The 19,804-nt window shown below is 40.8% G+C and overlaps 1 protein-coding gene across 5 annotated transcripts in view; it reads left to right on the forward strand.

The window, feature by feature from the left end:
• Positions 1–19,804, forward strand: part of LOC139392740 (Cbl proto-oncogene B, E3 ubiquitin protein ligase) — a 165,091-nt gene that overhangs the window by 73,998 nt on the left and 71,289 nt on the right. For all 5 annotated transcript variants that reach the window (XM_071140955.1, XM_071140953.1, XM_071140958.1 and 2 more), the window contains 2 exons: positions 6,243–6,380; positions 12,782–12,869. In XM_071140955.1, coding sequence (XP_070997056.1) covers positions 6,243–6,380; positions 12,782–12,869 — 226 coding nt within the window. The remainder of the gene's footprint in view (positions 1–6,242; positions 6,381–12,781; positions 12,870–19,804) is intronic.

A 19,804-nucleotide genomic window follows, 5' to 3' on the forward strand; every position in this document is an offset into this window, starting at 1 on the left:
ATTGCAATACAAGGGGCAGGCAATAGACAGGGCAAGGACAGGCAGAAGTTCATTAACTAGATCAGATTCCGAAAGGTACAGGGGGGCAGGCAGGCTCGAGGTCAGGGCAGGCAGAACAGGTCAGAACCGGGAGGGCTAGAAAACAGAGACTAGGAAAAACAGGAGCACGGAAAAACATGCTGGTAGGCTTGACAAGACAAGACAAACTGGCAACAGACAGAGTACACAAGTATAAATACACTGGGGATAATGGGGAAGATTTTTTTTTTTTAACCTTTATTTAACCAGGCAAGTCAGTTAAGAACAAATTCTTATTTTCAATGACGGCCTAGGAACAGTAGGTTAACTGCCTGTTCAGGGGCAGAACGACAGATTTGTACCTTGTCAGTTCGGGGATTCGAACTTGCAACCTTTCGGCTACCCTGCCGCCCCAGGTGGGTGATACATGGAGAGGGGTTGAGGACCACGATCAGAGACAATGTCGACAGGGAGTCCATGGATTCCGAAGACGTGCTGCACCATGAGCTGGTCCGTCTCCTTAGCTGAAGGTAACTTGGGGAGACGGATGAAATGGGCGGCTTTACATAACCTATCCACTACTGTCAGGATAGTGGTGTTGCCATCAGAATATGGAAGCCCAGTGACAAAATCCAGGGATACATAAAACCAGGGGCGATGAGGAACAGGGAGGGATTGAAGGAGGCCAGCCGGAGCTTGCCGCGGAGTCTTATTCTGAGCACACACCGTGCATGCGGCAACAAAGGCTGAGACGTCAGGAACAATAGTGGGCCACCAGAAGCATTGTCCGAGGAAGGCCAGGGTCCGACGGGAGCTGGGATGGCAGGTAAGCTTGGAGGAATGAGCCCATTCCAGGACCTGAGATCGGGCCGAATCAGGGACAAACATTCGGTTAGCCAGGGCTCCCCCCTGACAGACTCTGGGTGGTAGGTGATGGTGAAGTTGAACCTGGTGAATAACAGGGCCCAACGGACCTGCCTAGAATTAAGGTGCATGGCGGTGCGGAGATATTCTAAATACTTATGATCAGTCCACGCCAAAAATTGATATTCCGCCCCTTCCAGCCAGTGCACCCGCTCTTTCAACGCAATCTTGATCCATTAAACATGTCACGGAGCACATCGTTGACCAGAGCCTGGAACACTGCGGGAGCGTTGGTGAGTCCAAACGGCATGACCAGGTACTCATAGTGTTCACTAACTGTGTTGAAAGCCGTCTTCCACTCGTCTCCTTCGCGTATCCGAACTAGGTGGTAGGCATTCCGAAGGTCCAACTTGGAAAACATGGTGGCCCCTGGAGAGGTTTGAAAGACAAGGAGAGGAGTGGTAGAGGGCAGTCTCCATTCTGACTTAAACCTGCTTTAAAAACAGAGACAATGTTTTAATATTGCTGTCCCATCCATAATTCCCAAATTTACTGAGCTTAAGCAATTTTAACAAAAACTATGTATATACTGTACACTGAAGGTATTACACATTAGAAACACCTTCCTGTGCCTGCATGTGAGTCAGAAGGACGAATGCTCCCAGCAGCCAGAGTCCTCAATGTACTCCTCCATGCCCTTGGTTTCAGGGCCAGACAGGGAATATAGCCCCCCACGAGGCGGTGTTGTGCCCGGGAGGAGATCAATAGCACAATCGTTGGGATGGTGCAGAGGGAGGGAGGTGACGCGAGCCTTGTTGAACACCTCCAGGAGGTCCTGGTATTCCGCGGGAATGGGGGAGAAATCCAAGCATTTACCAGAGCCTGCAGGAGAACGTCCTGTGCCGCCTTAAGGCAATGTGAGTGGCAGAACGAGCTCCAAACCAGGAGGGAACCAGTGGTCTTACGGAGACCTTCCATAAGGCTCTGAAGTAGCTCCTCATGTTTTTCAATGGTGGCTCCTTGCAGGGAGACAGCGTTGCGGAGCTGGTCCGAGGCTGCTGGGTCAGTCATGGCCAGTTTCACACTATAACAACACAGGGCGAGACCCAGATGCAGACACAGGAGGCAGATTGTTTGAGCCTCTGATATTTATTAGAATACAAGGGGCAGGCAATAGGCAGGTCGAGGACAGGCAGAAGTTCATTAACCTGTTGAGTGTAGGGGGCAGTATTTTGATGTTTGGATGAAAAACATACCCAAATTAAGCTGCCTATTTCTCAGGCCCAGAAGCTTGAATATGCATATAAGGATATAAGGTCAGATTAGGATAGAAAACACTCTAAAGTTTCCAAAACTGTCAAAATATTGTCTGTGAGTATAACAGAACTGATATTGCAGGCGAAAACCTGAGGAAAATCCAACTTGGAAGTGCCTCTTATTTTGAAACCTCCCTGTTCCATTGCATGCCTTCCCTCCATTTAAAGGGATATCAACCAGATTCCTTTCCCTATGGCTTCCACATGGTGTGAACACTCTTTAGACATAGTTTCAGCCTTTTATTCTGAAAAATGAGCGAGAATGATCACATTGCGTCAGTGGACGGCTGGGTGTCCCCAGAGTTTTACATGCGCCAACAGCTTGGAGCAGACATTTTTTCTCTCTCTCTCCTATTGAAAAAGCTACGGTCCGGTTGAAATATGATCGATTATTTATTGTAAAAACAACCAGAGGTTTGATTATAAAAAACGTTTGACATGTTTCTACGGACTTTACGGATACTATTTGGAATTTCATCTGCCCCGTCGTGACCGCTCGAGCCTGTGGATTACTAAACAAAATGCGCCAACCAAATGGAGGTTTTTGGATATGAAAAGAATCTTTATCGAACAAAAGGAACATTTATTGTGTAACTGAAGATCATCAAAGGTAAGCGATTCATTTTATTGCTTTTCTGACTTTCGTGTCCAATCTACTTTGCTGCTAGCTGTTTGTAATGTTTTGTCTGCTGAGAGAGATGTCCTTACATTAACGCTTGGTTTGCTTTCGCTGTAAAGCTTTTTTGAGATCTGACACGCCAGGTGGATTAACAACGAGCTAAGCTGTGTTTTGCTATATTGCACTTGTGATTTCATGAAAATTAAGTATTTTTAGTAATTTAATTTGAATTTGGCGAGCTGCAATTCAGCGGATGTTGACGAAAATGATCCCGCTAACGGGATGGGTGCTCCAAGAAGTTAACCAGGTCAGAGTCAACAGCCAACAGACTAACAGAGAACACAGGTATAAATACATGGGGAAGATGGGCACCATCTGGAGGGGGGTGGAGACAAGCACAAAGACAGGTGAAACAGTTCAGGGTGTGACAGTTTCCCACCAGAATGGGCTTTAGGTGGGGCAGATGAACCTGTAGCCATATTACTTCAACAGTATTTAACACAAGATCCTCTCTAAGCTTTACAGGAAAGTGGTTCTGAATATGAATGGCCACACCTCCACCTTCTGTCTTTTCGGTAGATCTTATAACCATGTATTGCTACCACTCTATCATCAAAGGTGTTATCTAAGTGAGTTTCAGAGATTATATGAGAGACTATGAATGTCATCTGTTACTAGCAAATGATTGATTTCATGAACTTTCTTAACCTGTTGCGACGACCAAACCCGGATCCGGGATTCTATTTATAGACCTAAGCTCATTACCATAACGCAACGTTAACTCTTCATGAAAATCGCAAATGAAATGAAATAAATATGCTATCTCTCAAGCTTAGCCTTTTGTTAACAACACTGTCATCTCAGATTTTCAAAATATGCTTTTCAACCATAGGAAAACAATCATTTGTGTAACAGTAGCTAGCTAGCGTAGCATTTAGCGTTAGCATTAGCGTTAGCATTTAGCAGGCAACTATCACAAAAACAAGTAAAGCCTTCAAATAAAATAACTTACCTTTGAAGAACTTCTGATGTTTTCAATGAGGAGACTCTCAGTTAGATAGCAGATGCTCAGTTTTTCCAAAAAGATTATTTGTGTATTAGAAATAGCTCCGTTTTGTACATCACATTTGGCTACAAAAAAAAAAAAAAAAAAAAAAGAAAAAAAAAAAAAAATTCAGCCCTCAAAACGCGAACTTTTTTCCAAATTAACTCCATAATATCGACTGAAACATGGCAAACGTGGTTTAGAATCAATCCTCAAGGTGTTTTTCCACATATCTCTTCGATGATATATCCTTCGTGGAAGCCTGGTTTCTCCTTGCTCTCAAATGGAAAAATAATTGCGCCTGGCTTTGCGCTCCAATTTCGACGCAGGGACACCAGGCGGACACTTGGAAAAAGTAGTCTCTTATGGTCAATCTTCCAATGATATGCCTACAAATACGTCACAATGCTGCAAACACCTTGGGGAAACGACAGAAAGTGTAGGCTCATTCCTTGCGCAATCACAGCCATATAAGGAGACAATGGAAAACAGAGCTTCAGAGATTCTGCTCATTTCCTGGTTGACGTATCATCTTGGTTTCGCCTGTAGAATGAGTTCTGGGGCACTTACAGACAATATCTTTGCAGATTCTGAAACTTCAGAGTGTTTTCTTTCCAAAACGGTCAATAATATGCATAGTCGAGCATCTTTTCGTGACAAAATATTGCGCTTAAAACGGGAACGTTTTTTATCCAAAAATGAAATAGCGCCCCTAGAGATCCAAGAGGTTAAGATACATATGTTAACATGGGCTATTTTTAGCACTTTTCTGGGATGCTTGATGGTTTTGTATTGCTTTACTAGGAAGGTAAAAAAGTTATAGGAAAACCCACCTCAGTCTTCTGAAAATCTAACCCTAGGATAGAGTTTTATTTTTCAACGGTTCTATTACCCAAATTGTAATGCCAAAGACACACCAGAATGGCTTTCCAGGAGGTGTTGATTGTTCCAGAATGTTCCAGTCTCCATTCTGACTTAAACCTGCTTTAAAAACAGAGACAATGTTTTAATATTGCTGTCCATCCATAATTCCCAAATTTACTGAGCTTAAGCAATTTTAACAAAAACTATGTATATACTGTACACTGAAGGTATTACACATTAGAAACACCTTCCTAATATTGAGTTGCACTCCGTTGTTGACCTCAGAACAGCCTCCATTGGCCAGGGACTGGACTCTACAAGGTGTCTAAAGCGTTCCACAGGGATGGTGGCCTGCGACCAGCGAACACGTTTCCACTGCTCCAGAGTGCAAAGGTTGCGAGCTTTACACCACTCCAGCCAATGCTTGATATTGCTCATGGTGATCTTAGGCTTTTGTGCGGCTGCTCGGCCAAGGAAACTCATTTCATGAAGCTCCCTAAGAACAGTTATTGTACTGACCTTTCTTCCAGAGGCAGTTTGGAACTCAGTAGTTAGTTTTACAACAGAGAACAGACCATTTTTATGTGCTATGTTCTGTGAGCTTGTGTGTCCTACCACTTCGCGGTTGAGCCGTTGTTTCTCCTAGATGTTTCCACCTCACAATAACAGCACTTACAGTTGAACTGACATGTTGGAAAGGCGCTGAGCTCTTCAGTAAGGCCATTCTACTGCCAATGTTTGTCTATGGAGATTGCATGGCCGTGTGCTCTATATTTTACCCCTGCCAGCAACGGATGTGGCTGAAGTAGCCGAATCCACTCATTTGTATTTATTATGGATCCCCATTAGCTGCTGCTCTTCCTGGGGTCCGGCAAAATTAAGGCAGATATACAATTATAAAAATATTACAATACGTTCATTACAGAATTCAAAGCTGTTTTATTCTGTTTGTGCACACACTAACAGATCAGTCGATAGATGTAATTAATCCTGTGCCAAGGAGAGACGAATTAGGCTATGTGTTCCACCGGTATGCTGTAGTCCATTGGGAGAACGAGCGAAAGAGCAGGGTAAAGTAAGCAGACAAGCTGGGTTTAATTCAGACAAAGTGTGAATCTACACTCATAAAAGATAAATACACATATAAAATAATCTTTCATGCTTGTCAATTAATGGAGAATTAATGCAAATATGGCAATGCGTTCACAGGTTCAGACGCTGCCCGTTCTAATCAATGATAATAAAATCACATATCACCACGTATAATGTGCTCAAAATGTGTAATTCCAATTTAACATAGATTTTTTTTGGTTGAAAACAGCAATGTTTTAGTGACGTGTGAATATCTGACCCAGAATGTTGTCAAATTCTGAACTTTTTGTTGAAATAATGTCTATTTTTTCAGTTCTTTAAAAATGGCCTTTTTGGAGATACAAGGTTTCCATCCGACAGTGACAATATTACTGTTTTAATGTTTGATTTGTCTGACCTCCCTGTTTCCCATCTCTCATTCTAGCTACATCTTCAGACAAAGCTGCACACGACTGGGCCAGTGGGCCATTGGCTACGTCACCAACAACGGGAACATCCTGCAGACCATCCCCCACAACAAGCCCCTCTTCCTGGCCCTCATCGACGGATGCAGGGAAGGCTTGTACGTAAAAACCTGGGAATTAAGTTCTTCACATTGCATTTTTCTGTAGCACAAGTTGCATTCCATCTAAATTCTAATAAAATAAATCTAGCTGAAGCGTTCAAAATATAATGAAAACATCCAAATACATAATCTATACAGCTAAAAACAACAATGTGATGTCAAAACAAGTTTTCATTGAGTTTAAAGAAAGACTGCTTCATCAATTTACCTGATTTTGATAACCGTTACTTTGGACAAAATCAAGACGTGAGTATTCTTGTATAAAAAAAATCTTAAATTACTGCTCAATTTGAGCAAATTTTGAATTTGCGATTATTTATGATTTATCACATCAAATCCTGTGATTAAGTCAATTAAATGTTTTTATCGTTTGACAGACCTAATTTAAAGACATGCATATTTAAGAATTTTATTTTAAATATTTATTTTCTGTGTATTTTTGTATTTTCAAATATATTTTAGTAATTGTATTTATTATGGATCCCCATTAGCTGCTGGGGTCCAGTAAAAATTGTGGTAGTAATACAGTTGAAGTTGGAAGTTTACATGCACCGTAGCCAATTACATTTAAAATCAGTTTTTTTTTTAACAATTCCTGACATTTAATCCTAGTGAAAATTCTCTGTCTTAGGTCAGTTAGGATCAACACTTTATTTTAAGAATGTGAAATGTCAGAATAATTAGTAGAGAGAATGATTTATTTCAGCTTTTCCCAGTGGGTCAGAAATGTACATACACTCAATTAGTATTTGGTAGCATTGCCTTTAAATTGTTTAACTTGAGTCAAACGTTTGGGTAGCCTTCCACAGGCTTCCCACAATAAGTTGGGTGCATTTTGCCCCATTCCTCCTGACAGATCTGGTGTAACTGAGTCAGGTTTGCAGGCCTCCTTGCTCGCACACGCTTTTTCAGTTCTGCCGTCACATTTTCTATAGGATTAAGGTCAGGGCTTTGTGATGGCAACTCCAATACCTTGACTTTGTTGTCCTTAATCCATTTTGCCACAACTTTGGAAGTATGCTTGGGGTCATTGTCCATTTGGATGACCAATTTGCAACCAAGCTTTAACTTCCTGACTGATGTTGTGAGATGTTGCTTCAATATATCCACGTAATTTTCCTACCTCATGATACCATCTATTTTGTGAAGTACACCAGTCCCTCTTGCAGCAAAGCACCCCCAAAACATGATGCTGCCACCCCAGTGCTTCATGGTTGAGATGGTGTTCTTCGACTTGCAAGCCTCCCCCTTTTTCCTCCAAACATAACGATGGTCATTATGGCCAAACAGTTCTATTTTTGTTTCATCAGACCAGAGGACATTTCTCCAAAAAGTACGAGCTTTGTCCCCATGTGCAAACCATAGTCTGGCTTTTTAAGGAGGTTTTGGAGCAGTGGCTTCTTCCTTGCTGAGCGGCCTTTCAGGTTATGTCGATATAGGACTCGTTTTACTGTGGATATAGATACTTGTACCTGTTTCCTCCAGCATCTTCACAAGGTCCCCTGCTGTTGTTCTGGGATTGTTCTGTCCAACCTGACAGAGCTTGAGAGGATCTGCAGAGAAGAATGGGATAAACTCCCCAAATACAGGTGTGCCAAGCTTTTTGCATCATACCCAACGAGACTTGAGGCAGTATTCGCTGCCAAAGGTGCTTCAACAAAGTACTGAGTAAAGGGTCAGAATACTTATGTAAATGTGATATTTCAGTTTTTGTGATTATGGAGTATTGTGTGTAGTTTGATGTGAAAAAAAAAACATTTTATCAATTTTAGAATAAGGCTGTAACATAATGTTGGAGGAAATTATAGTTGAAATGATTAATTATGTATACATTTATTAGAATTCCTCTAACACATAACAAAATGTGGAAAAAGTGAAGGGGTCTGAATACTTTCCAAATGCACTGTATGTTATTTGTGTGTGACTCTTCACAGTCCTCGCTGTTCCATAGTGTGTATTTGTATCGTTTTTTTAAATTTGATTTTATTGCTTGCGTGAGTTACTTGATGTGGATTAGAGTTCCATGTAGCCATGGCTCTGTTTAGTACTGTGCACTTGTCAGCTCAGGGATTTGATCTTGCAACCTTTTGGTTACTAGTCCAAAGTCGCCGCCCATTTTGGAGGTGTTCAGAACAAGGTTAAGGGGAGAGAAAGCTTGTTGGACACTAAGAAAGTTTTGTTGTAGAGCATTTAACACAAAATCCAGGGAGGGGCCAGCTGAGTATAAGACTGTATCACCTGTATATACAGTATATCACAAAAGTGAGTACACCCCTCACATTTTTGTAAATATTTGAGTATATCTTTTCATGTGAGAACACTGAAGAAATGACACTTTGCTACAATGTAAAGTAGTGAGTGTACAGCTTGTATAACAGTGTAAATTTGCTGTCCCCTCAAAATAACTCAACACACAGCCATTAATGCCTAAACCGCTGGCAACAAAAGTGAGTGCACCCCTAAGTGAACGAACGTCACTTCATGTGTACCTTTTGATAGAGGCGCGTAAACCAGAAAAGTAGCGTCAGTTTGTTTTGCTCCTGTATTGAACACAGATCATCCCGTCTTCAATTTGATCGATTATATACATTTAGAAATACCTAAAGTTGTATTACAAAAGTAGTTTGAAATGTTTTGAAGTTTTACAGGTAACTTTTGAGATATTTTGTAATGACGTTGCGTAAGTTGGAAGCAGTGTTTTTCTGGATCAAACGTGCCAAATAAATGGACATTTTGGATAGATAGACGGAATTAATCGAACAAAAGGACCATTTGTGATGTTTATGCGACATGTAGGAGTGCCAACAAAAGAAGCTCGTCAAAGGTAAGACATGATTTATATTTTATTTCTGCATTTTGTGTCGCGCCTGCAGAGTTGAAATACGCTACTCTCTCATTGTTTACTGTTGTGCTATCATCAGATAATAGCATCTTATGCTTTCACCGAAAAGCCTTTTTGAAATCTGACATGATGACTGGATTCACAACGAGTGTAGCTTTAATTTGCTATATTGCATGTGTAATTTAATGAATGTTTGATTTTTATAGATATGTATTTGCATTTTTCCTGGCTATTGGCCATGTGGGACGCAAGCGTCCCGCCTACCCCAGAGAGGTTAAGGCCATGAGGTTAAGAGTTGTAACCTGAGTGAGGTGCACATGTACAGTACATAAACAGATGCATGTGCCATATTTTTATGTGGATGCGCCATATATTTATGTGGTGGACACTTGATACTGTTCTAAGTTCTAATTTTCAGAGTAAATAACTCACGGACACCTAGAAGCTTAACCAAGTTGAATTCTTCCCAAAGGGTTGATACCGCTGGATTCAGACAAACCGACATTTCACACAAGCACTGATATTTAATCCTTTCTCCTAAGCTGAGTCTCCTCCTCCACAACTGAACAGCGAATGCATCTCTGTTGCCAGGCAGAACCTTAGTGATTGATATCTGTTCTTCCTCACTTCATCTAACCTGACCTCTACCCCAAAGTGCTCACTCCTCCCCAACTCAAGGCTTTCATGTTTATTGATACCAGACTGTGTCTCTTCTCCTCCCAGAGTATCCCTGATGGCCAGCAATAACATATCCTGACATAATGTAAACATTATACATCACCCTCTCTCCCTCAGTGACATTGTTAGTTTCTAAGATCTCCACCCGTCTCCCCTTATCAATGCCTGCCACATGTAATCTCTTCCTTGCACTCAACACATTCCAAGCTTAGTGTAACAAACTTCTTCGTCTGATGAGGAGTAGGATAGATCGGACCAAAATGCAGCGTGGTATGTCCATGTTACATTTATTACAACTGAACACAAAATAACAGTTTTGTATGGTGAAAACACAGACACAGAAAACAACTACCCACAACCCATAGTGGGAAAACATGCTGCCTAAGTATGGTTCTCAATCAGAGACAATGACCGACAGCTGTCCCTGATTGAGAACCATACCCGGCCAAAAACACAGAAATACAAAAACATAGAAAAAAGAACATAGAACGCCCACCCTAGTCACACCCTGGCCTAACCAAAATAGAGAATAAAAAGCCTCTCTATGGCCAGGGCGTGACACTTAGTTGCACACACTATATACCTTCCTCCTATAACCCTTAACTTCTGGTGTAGACCCTCAACCTTAGCACTCCATCAGTGACATGAATAAGTATATTTTATATTCTCAGAACCCAACAATATGGTCACATGATATTGTTGTGGTATGTAACAAAATCATGTTATGACCACACATATCAATATTCATTTTATATATCAATATTTTGCTAAGTCTTGCTAAGTGGATGGATCTCTACAGAATGTGTAAATGGTACAGCCAAATGGTTACTTGCATATTAGCAATATCAGAAATAGATAGTGTTAAAATAATACACAGTACAAGAACAATATCAATAACAATATCAGTGATAGATGAGGTAGTTAGTTATATGCATACAGTCAGGGGAAAAGTGGCTGAGCAGCAGGATAAAAAAAATAAAAATAGTAGCAGCAATGTATGGTGTGCATGTTAGGAGAGAGTCATTTGAATAGAGGCACTGCAGATTGTGCTGATGACTGGTCCGTCAGAACCACGCATGAACAAGGCAATCTATATTCGGAGAACCTGTTTCTGTCCTGCCCTTGACTTTGGTGCAGGGCATGTGATGTCCATAGCCTCTTCATCGCAAAACTCCCTGATCTTCTCAAAAAGATAAGTTTGTCTAGCTGTGTCCAGTCCAGGTGGGGCTTGTACAGGCAAACCATCTATTTGGTGAAGAAATGGTGAATGGAGGATCTCCGCATGTGTGGTTCCCACCGTAAAGCATGGAGTTGGAGGTGTGATGGTGTGGGGGTGCTTTGCTGGTGACAGTCAGTGATTTATTTAGAATTCAAGGCACACTTAACCAGCATGGCTACCACAGCATTTTGAAGCGATATGCCATCCCATCTGGTTTGCACTTAGTGGGACTATAATTTGTTTTTCAACAGGACAATGACCCAACACACCTCCAGGCTGTGTAAGGGCTATTTGACCAAGAAGGAGAGTGATGTAGTGCTGCATCAGATGACCTGGCCTCCACAATCACCCAACCTCAACCCAATTGAGATGGTTTGGGATGAGTTTGACCGCAGAGTGAAGGAAAAGCAGCCACAAGTGCTCAGCATATGTGGGAACTCCTTCATGAGTGTTGGAAAAGCATGGTGGCTACTTTGAAGAATCTAAAATCTAAAATACATTTGGTTTGTTTAACACTTTTTTGGTTACTACATGATTCCATATGTGTTATTTCATAGTATTGATGTATTCATTATTCTACAATGTAGAAAATAGTAAAAATGAAAGAAAAACCCTTGAATGAGTAGGAGCATCCAAACTTTTGACTGGTACTGTATGTTTGGACTGCAATTCAGGTTTTATCTGCCAGTGTTGTACACTGTGACATAAACTAAACCTTATTATTTTGCTTCTACTACAAATCTGCAATCATTGACGGGGTAGGGAGGGAATTGGGGCCTGCAATGCAAGTGCACATTTTGGGAGAAAGGTGGGGAATTGGGATGTAGCCATTTACACAGTCTTATTTCCTCTCTGTCTTGACCCCTCAGGCGACGAGGGATGATTACCTCTGTAAATGTAGTTTGATCTCTTTCGCCACACTTGAGTGGTTTCGGTTCAGAGCGCCTTTGGGAGGCGAGCAAAGGTGGCCCACTTCTGCAAATATTCTAATGGAGGATTCCTAGGATACAATTATGCATGAAAGCACATTAGGCTCACTGCCTGTGTGTGTCGGTGGACAAAGCAGTCAGATCATGGGGACTCGATTTGGAGAGAGCACTTCATGACTTCACTCTTCATAGTGCTGTCATAAGAAATGTATTGCGGTAAAATACAAATTGCAGAAACAAACTACCTTGGGCTCCCGAGTGGTGAAGTGGTCTAAGGCACTGCATCTCAGTGCTAGAGGTATCACTAGAGACACCCTGGTTTGAATCCGGGCTATATCACAACCAGACGTGATTGCGAGTCCCATAGGGCGGCGCACAATTGGCCCACTGTCGCCCAGTTTGGCTGGTGTAGGCCGTCATTGTAGAATTTGTTCTTAACTGACTTGCCTAGTTAAATAAAGATCACAAATGCATTCATGTGCCATGCTCCATGAAACAAAAATATTTCTCCCAAAAAGTATTCTGTGTCAGGATAATGTCTCTTTTAAAGTGGTCCTAAATGGAGATGCCATGCAATGTCATTTTTATGACTGTGTTATGAAGATGTTTGATAACAGATGTTAAATTTAGCTTGTTGTGCCTTCTGTGACATCTCTGTGTCGTTCTTAGTTTTTGTCAGCAGTCTGCAAGGAATGCTGGGATATCTAAGCTGTCTATCTTCTGTCCTCAGCTACTTGTTTCCTGACGGACGCAGCTACAACCCTGACCTTAAAGGCTTGTGTGAACCCACCATCCATGATCACATTAAAGTCACACAGGTCAGTGTGTGGGGTGTGTGTGTGTGAGAGAGAGAGAGAGAGAATATTGCATTTTTGCAAATTGCATTTGTGTCCCACCCAGCCGCCGGACAGGCCGTTTTGATTCTGCAACAATTGTTTTCTAAAGCCAGTGTGACATGTTGAATTAGTTTTCTTCCTATGAATTTGGCTCTAGGGTTGGTTTGGGCTATTAGCTATTATGAACCCATCACTGAAAGCTAACACTCTCAGGAACATGTGTTGTGTTCTGTTTTCCTCTAAAACGCTCACAGGTCACACAGTACTCGTTAGAAGGGATAATCACACAAAATGACTGGGGGATATAAATTGAATGCAATTGTGATCTTGTTCCTATGAATTTGGTTATAGCGTTCGAACGGGCTAGTTAAGCAATAAGGCACAAGATGGAGTGATGTATCAGGAAAACAGTCACAGGTAAAATGGTGTTGTGACTGTATTTACCTTTGACTGTATTCATGATGCAGCACTGACTCAAGTGCCTTATTGCTTTTATAAAACATTTACCAACATATTAAAACAACAAAAACCTTATTTTGATAAGTAAATTCATACAATTTCAATCTTCCATCAGAGGAAATAGTCTGGACAGGTCTTTAGTTTGTTTGGTCATGTTGCTGCAGACACGCTCCAGTCATTAATTATTTTAAAATTATTCTTAAAACCTCTCGTCAACAGCCAGTGACGGGGCGCCAAATTAAAAACAACAAAAATTCCATAATTAAAATTCCTCAAACATACAAGTATTTTTCACCATTTTAAAGATGAACTTCTTGTAAATCCAGCCACAGTGTCCGATTTCAAATTGGCTTTACAGCGAAAGCACACCAAACGATTATGTTAGGTCAGCACCTAGTCACAGAAAATCATACAGCCATTTTCCAGCCAAGGAGAGGGCTCATAAAACTCAGAAATAGCGATTAAATTAATCACTAACCTTTCATGATCTTCATAAGATGGCACTCACAGGACTTAATGTTACACAATAAATGTGTGTTTTGTTCGATAAAGTTAATCTTTATGTCCAAAAACCTCATTTGAAATTGGTGTGTTATGTTCAGAAATGCATTGTCTCAAACAAACATCCGGTGAAAGTGCAGAGAGCCACATCAAATTACAGAAATACTCATCATAAACATTGATAAAAGATACAGGTGTTATGCATGGAATTATAGATAAACTTCTCCTTATTGCAACCGCTGTGTCAGATTTCAAAAATGCTTTATGGCGAAAGCACACCTTGCGATTATGTCAGGTCAGCACCTAGCCACAGAAAAACATACAGCTATTTTCCAAAGAAGGAGAGGTGTTACAAAAGTCAGAAATAGCTTTATAAATATTCACTTACCTTTGATGATCTTCATCAGAATGCACTCCCAGGAATCCCAGTTCCACAATAAATGTTTGTTTTGTTCGATAAAGTTCATCATTTATGTTCAAATACCTCCTTTTTGTTCGCACGTTTAGTTCACAAATCCAAACTCACGAGGCGTGGGCAAGTCCAGGCGAAATTTCAGGCGAAAAGTCCAAAAAGTTATATTACAATTCGGAGGAAGATGTCAAACGATGTATAGAATCAATCTTTAGGATGTTTTTATCATAAATCTTCAATAATGTTTCCACCGGACAATTCCTTTGTCTTTAGAAATGAAAAGAAACGCAGCTACCTCTCTCAGCCGTGCGCATGATTTAGCTCATGGCACTCTGCCTGACACCTGACTCAAACAGCTCTCATTCTCTCCCCCTTCACAGAAGAAGCCTGAAACAAGGTTATAAAGACTGTTGACATCTAGTGGAAGCCTTAGGAAGTGCAATATGACCCCATAGACACTGTATATTCAATAGGCAATGACTTGAAATACTACAAACCTCAGATTTCCCACTTCCTATTTTTTTTCTCAGGGTTTTGCCTGCCATATGATTTCTGTTATGCTCACAGACATCATTCAAACAGTTTTAGAAACGTCAGAGTGTTTTATATCCAAATCTACTAATTATATGCATATTCTAGCTTTTGGGCCTAAGTAGCAGGCAGTTTACTCTGGGCACCGTATTATCCAAGCTACTCAATACTGCCCCCCCAGTCCCAAAGAAGTTAAGAACTGTACTTTTTTTTTCAAAATTACATAACCAAATCTAACTGCCTGTAGCTCAGGACCTGAAGCAAGGATATGCATATTATTGATGCCATTTGAAAGGAAGCACTTTGAAGTTTGTGGAAATGTGAAATTAATGTAGGAGAACATAACACATTAGATCTGGTAAACAATAATACAAACAAAAAAAACAGGCGTTTATAATTTTTTTAAATAATCTTTGAAATACAAGAGAAAGTCAATCATGTATAGTTTAGGCACAATTTAGATTTTGGCCACTAGATGGCAGCAGTGTGCGCGCAAAGTTTCAGATTGAGCCAGTGAAGCATGGCAATACTAGTCAATATTTTGTATCAAGTCTGCCCAAATGTGCCGAATTGGTCAATTGATACATTTTCAAGTACGTGACTACAGAGAACATACAAAATTATATGGTAATACAACATTTAAGTTTACACACTCCCAGGAATATCATACATGATGGATCATTAGCTTATACTTAAAATATGTTATATTTTATTTCTGGGACCCTCAGGATGACAAATCAGAGCAATATTACTGAATGTGAGTACATTATTTACCTTCAGAGGTGAATGTATTAAACCAGTTGCCGTGATAAAAGTTCTGCTGTTGTGCACTCTCCTCAAACAATAGCATGGCATTTTTTCACTGTAATAGCTACTGTAAATTGGACAGTGCAGTTAGATTAACAAGAATGTAAGCGTTCTGCCCATATAAGACATGTCTATGTCTTGGAAAGGTTGCTTTTACTTACAACTGTCATGCTAATCACATTAGCTCAACCATCCCGGAATAGGAACACCCATCCTGTAGAGGGCTGGTCTTCCGTTCTAACAAAAGTGGCTGCTATGCAGGCTGACTAACGTTCTTGTCACTCCCAACTTCAGCTAACTCCGTCACGTCAAACATTGCACCTGGAATGACAGCCCACTAGCTGCATTTGTCTGTTTGAGCTTTTTTTTTATTGTCATTTACTTGGATATATCCATAATAATGATGATGATGGGTGATTTCGGGCTGGCTCAGAAAAGGTTTTGTCTTGTCTGGACACCTCTCTATTGTATTTCTATTTGTATTTATTATGGATAACCATTAGCTCCTGCCAAGACTCTTCCCAGGGTCCGGCAAAATTAAGGCAGTTATACAATTTTAAAAACATTACAATACATTAATTACAGAATTCCCAACACACTTAAGTGTGTGCCCTCATGCCCATATTCCACTACCACATATCGCAACACAAAATCCATGTGTACGTGTGTGTATAGTGCGTATGTTATCATGTGTCTGTGCCTATGTTTGTGTTACTTCACAGTCCCTGCTGTTCCATATGGTGTATTTTTACCTGCTTTTTAAATCTGATTCTACTGCTTGCATCAGTTACCTGATGTGGAATAGAGTTCCATGTAGTACTATGCGCCTCCCATTGTCTGTTCTTGACTTGGGGACTGTGAAGAGACCTCTGGTGGCATGGATTGTGGGGTATGCAATGGTGTCCGAGCTGTGTGCTAGTATTTTAAACAGACAGCTCCGTACCTTCTGCTTCTCAACACCTCTTACAAAAACAAGTAACGAGGAAGTCAATCTCTCTTCCACTTTGAGCCATGAGAGATTGACATGCATGCCATTAATGTTAGCTCTCCGTGTACTTTTAAGGACCAGCCGTGCTGCCCTGTTCTGAGCCAACTGCAATTTTCCCAAGTCCCTCTTTGTGGTAACTAGGGCCTGTAGGACCTGCCTTGTTGATAGAGTTGTTAAGAAGGCAGAGCAGTGCTTTATTATGGACAGACTTCTCCCCAGCTTAGCTACTGTTGTGTCAATATGTTTTGACCATGACAGTTTACAATCCAGGGTTACTCCAAGCAGTTTAGTCACCTCAACTTGCTCAATTTTAATTACGAGATGTAGTTGAGGTTTAGGGTTTTGTGAATGATTTGTCGCAAATACAATGCTTTTTAGGTATTGGAAATATTTAGGACTAACTTATTCCTTGTTACCCATTCCGAAACTAACTGCAGATCTTTGTTAAGTGTTGCAGTCATTTCAGTTGCTGTAGTAGCTGACGTGTATAGAGTTGAGTCATCCGCATACATAGACACATTGGCCTTACGCAATGCCAGTCAAATGTCGTTAGTAAAGATTGAAAAAGGCAAGGGGCCTGAACAGCTACCCTGGGGAATTCCTGATTCTGTTGGAGAAGCTCTGTGACCCTCTGTGATCTAGCCTAGTGGTTAGAGCGTTGGACTAGTAACCGAAAGGTTGCAAGTTCAAATCCCTGAGCTGACAAGGTACAAATCTGTCGTTCTGCCCCTGAACAGGCAGTTAACCCAATGTTCCTAGGCCGTCATTGAAAATAAGAATTTGTTCTTATTAACTGACTTGCCTAGTTAAATAAAGGTAAAATGAAAAAGGTCATTCTTTGTCCACATTATAGCAGTGGATGTAAAGCCATAACACATACATTTTTCCAGCAGCAGCCTATGATCGATAATGTCAAAAGCTGCACTGAAGTCTAACAAAACAGCCCCACAACCATTTTATCAATTTCTCTCAGCCAATCATCAGTCATGTGTGTAAGTGCCGTGCTTGTTGAGTGTCATTCCCTATGAGTGCTGAAAGTCTATTGTCAATTTGTTTACTGTATCTGGTCAAACACAAAGTTTACTAAGGGTTAGTAACAGACTGATTGGTCTGCTATTTGAGCCAGTAAAGGGGGCATTACTATTCTTGGGTAGCGGAATGACTTTAGCTTCCCTCCAGGCCTGAGGGCACACACTTTGTGGTAGGGTCCAGGGGAGTTTGCATTTCAAAAGTGAAACAAATCTTCAGAGGTCAGACAGGCAGCCAGCTTATATTACCCCAGCTGTACCAAACTAAATGCTAGGCTACAATCAAGGGGAAATAATGTGCGAGTTGAGATAAATAGAATAGATGCAAATTCTTATGATGGTGAAATTCTGATGGTAGTGCAATGATAATTGATGGAACTGTTAGTAGGCATAGTGTGCCTGTAACAGCCAATACAGCACAGCTTGGAACGCTGCTCCTCCAATCAGCATCTAGGATCCAAACAACCTGTTTTATAATGGCAATTGTGACCGCATTGCAGAAAGCTAAGACTCTCAGGAACATAGTGCCGTGGAAAAAGTATTTGTTCCCTTTCTGATTTGTGCATATTTTTGACACTGAATGTTATCAGATCTTCAACCCAAACCGAATATTAGATAAAAGGAAACTGAGTGAACAAATAACACAAAATGTTGATACTTATTTCATTTACTGAATTAACAAAAGTATGCAACAGTCAATACCCCTGTGTGAAAAAGTAATTGCCCCTTTATACTCAATAACTGATTGTGTCACCTTTAACTGCAATGACTGCAACCAAATGCTTCTTGTAGTTGTTGATCAGTCTCTCACATTGCTGTGGAGGAATTTTGGCCCACTCGTCCATGTGGAACTGCTTTAACTCAGCGACATTTGTGGGTTTCCTGAACTTTCCAATAATTGTCTGATGTATTTCAATCACTTCAAAGCCTACTTCATTTAGACTAATTTAGGCATTACCTGATTTGACATGTCTTTGTGTTATTTATAAGGCCAGATTCAACATTTTCATAAAGTACTTTTTACACATTGGTTTCGGATACCCCCAAGAGTTCTAAAGTAGAGAATAAAATAGTCTGATGGTCCATGTTATCACCAACTTAAAACAAATATGTGTTAAAAGGGTAGTAATATAATAAAGAAAACACTTAGTATTCCGAGGAATTCACTGTACTTCAACATTGTAAAGGTCTGCCACATCTGTTTCTGTCTCTCATCATCCCTAAAAAGTGGTTATCAATCAGAGCTTGTCAAACCTGATAGACCAACATTATCACAAAATGCAGCCTAAATCACATGAATCAGCCAATAAGTCCGTCGATCATATGCTGAGGTTATGAAACAATATCTTGTTCAAGTTGAGCTTTAACCAAAAACTATGGATAGGGGCAAACTCACCATGTTCAAAATTACATGACCAAATCAACTCAATGACTTGGTTTGAAGTTACTTAGAGGTGATTAGGCCATAACTTTTGAACATGGTGAGCTTGCCATGTTAGTTTTTTGGTTATTTTGTCTACAGTTCACTCAAGTTGGCAGTGGATTTTGATACAATCTGAACCATGGATGACTGTCTCTCCTGCCCCCATAGATTACTTTCTGGGTAAATGACAAAACAGGGGAAGAAAGTAAGGCATTTGTCTGTTGGTCCTGCATTAAAGACCATTAAAGACCACGGCTCTGGCCGAACTTTCTGACTTCACAACGGCAGTCAAGCACTCAAGCTAACTGGCTAACATTGGCTAGCTTGCTAGCTACTTCCAGACACAATTGAGAGAACACCCCACTCTGACCATTTTACTCGCCCTAGCAGAGCTGGTTAGGCTGTATTCATGTTAACTGTGTTGCTGGCAACAATTTAGTTACCTTTTTTTGCCAATGTTTACTGACACCGGCCAGATTCAACGGACGTTGAGCGTTTGTAAATTCATCAGTTATTCTGCGCTCTGGCACTCAGAAAGCTTGCTAGCTAGGTAAACAATGTACCTAGCTTGGTAAACAAAGTGTAAGTTCACACATGTCACATAACGCGTTAGCTAACGAGCCAGACAGCTAACGTTAGCTAGTCAAACAACAATGAATAGTGCTAACTATCCATGTTCAATGTTAGCTAGCTAACATTAGGCTCTAGCTAGAACAGCAAACGGCTCTGAGAAACAAATAATAACATCAGCTAGGGAGCCAACCAGCT

Source organism: Oncorhynchus clarkii, chromosome 33 (assembly GCF_045791955.1).
Source record: "Oncorhynchus clarkii lewisi isolate Uvic-CL-2024 chromosome 33, UVic_Ocla_1.0, whole genome shotgun sequence".
Lineage (NCBI taxonomy): Eukaryota > Metazoa > Chordata > Actinopteri > Salmoniformes > Salmonidae > Oncorhynchus > Oncorhynchus clarkii.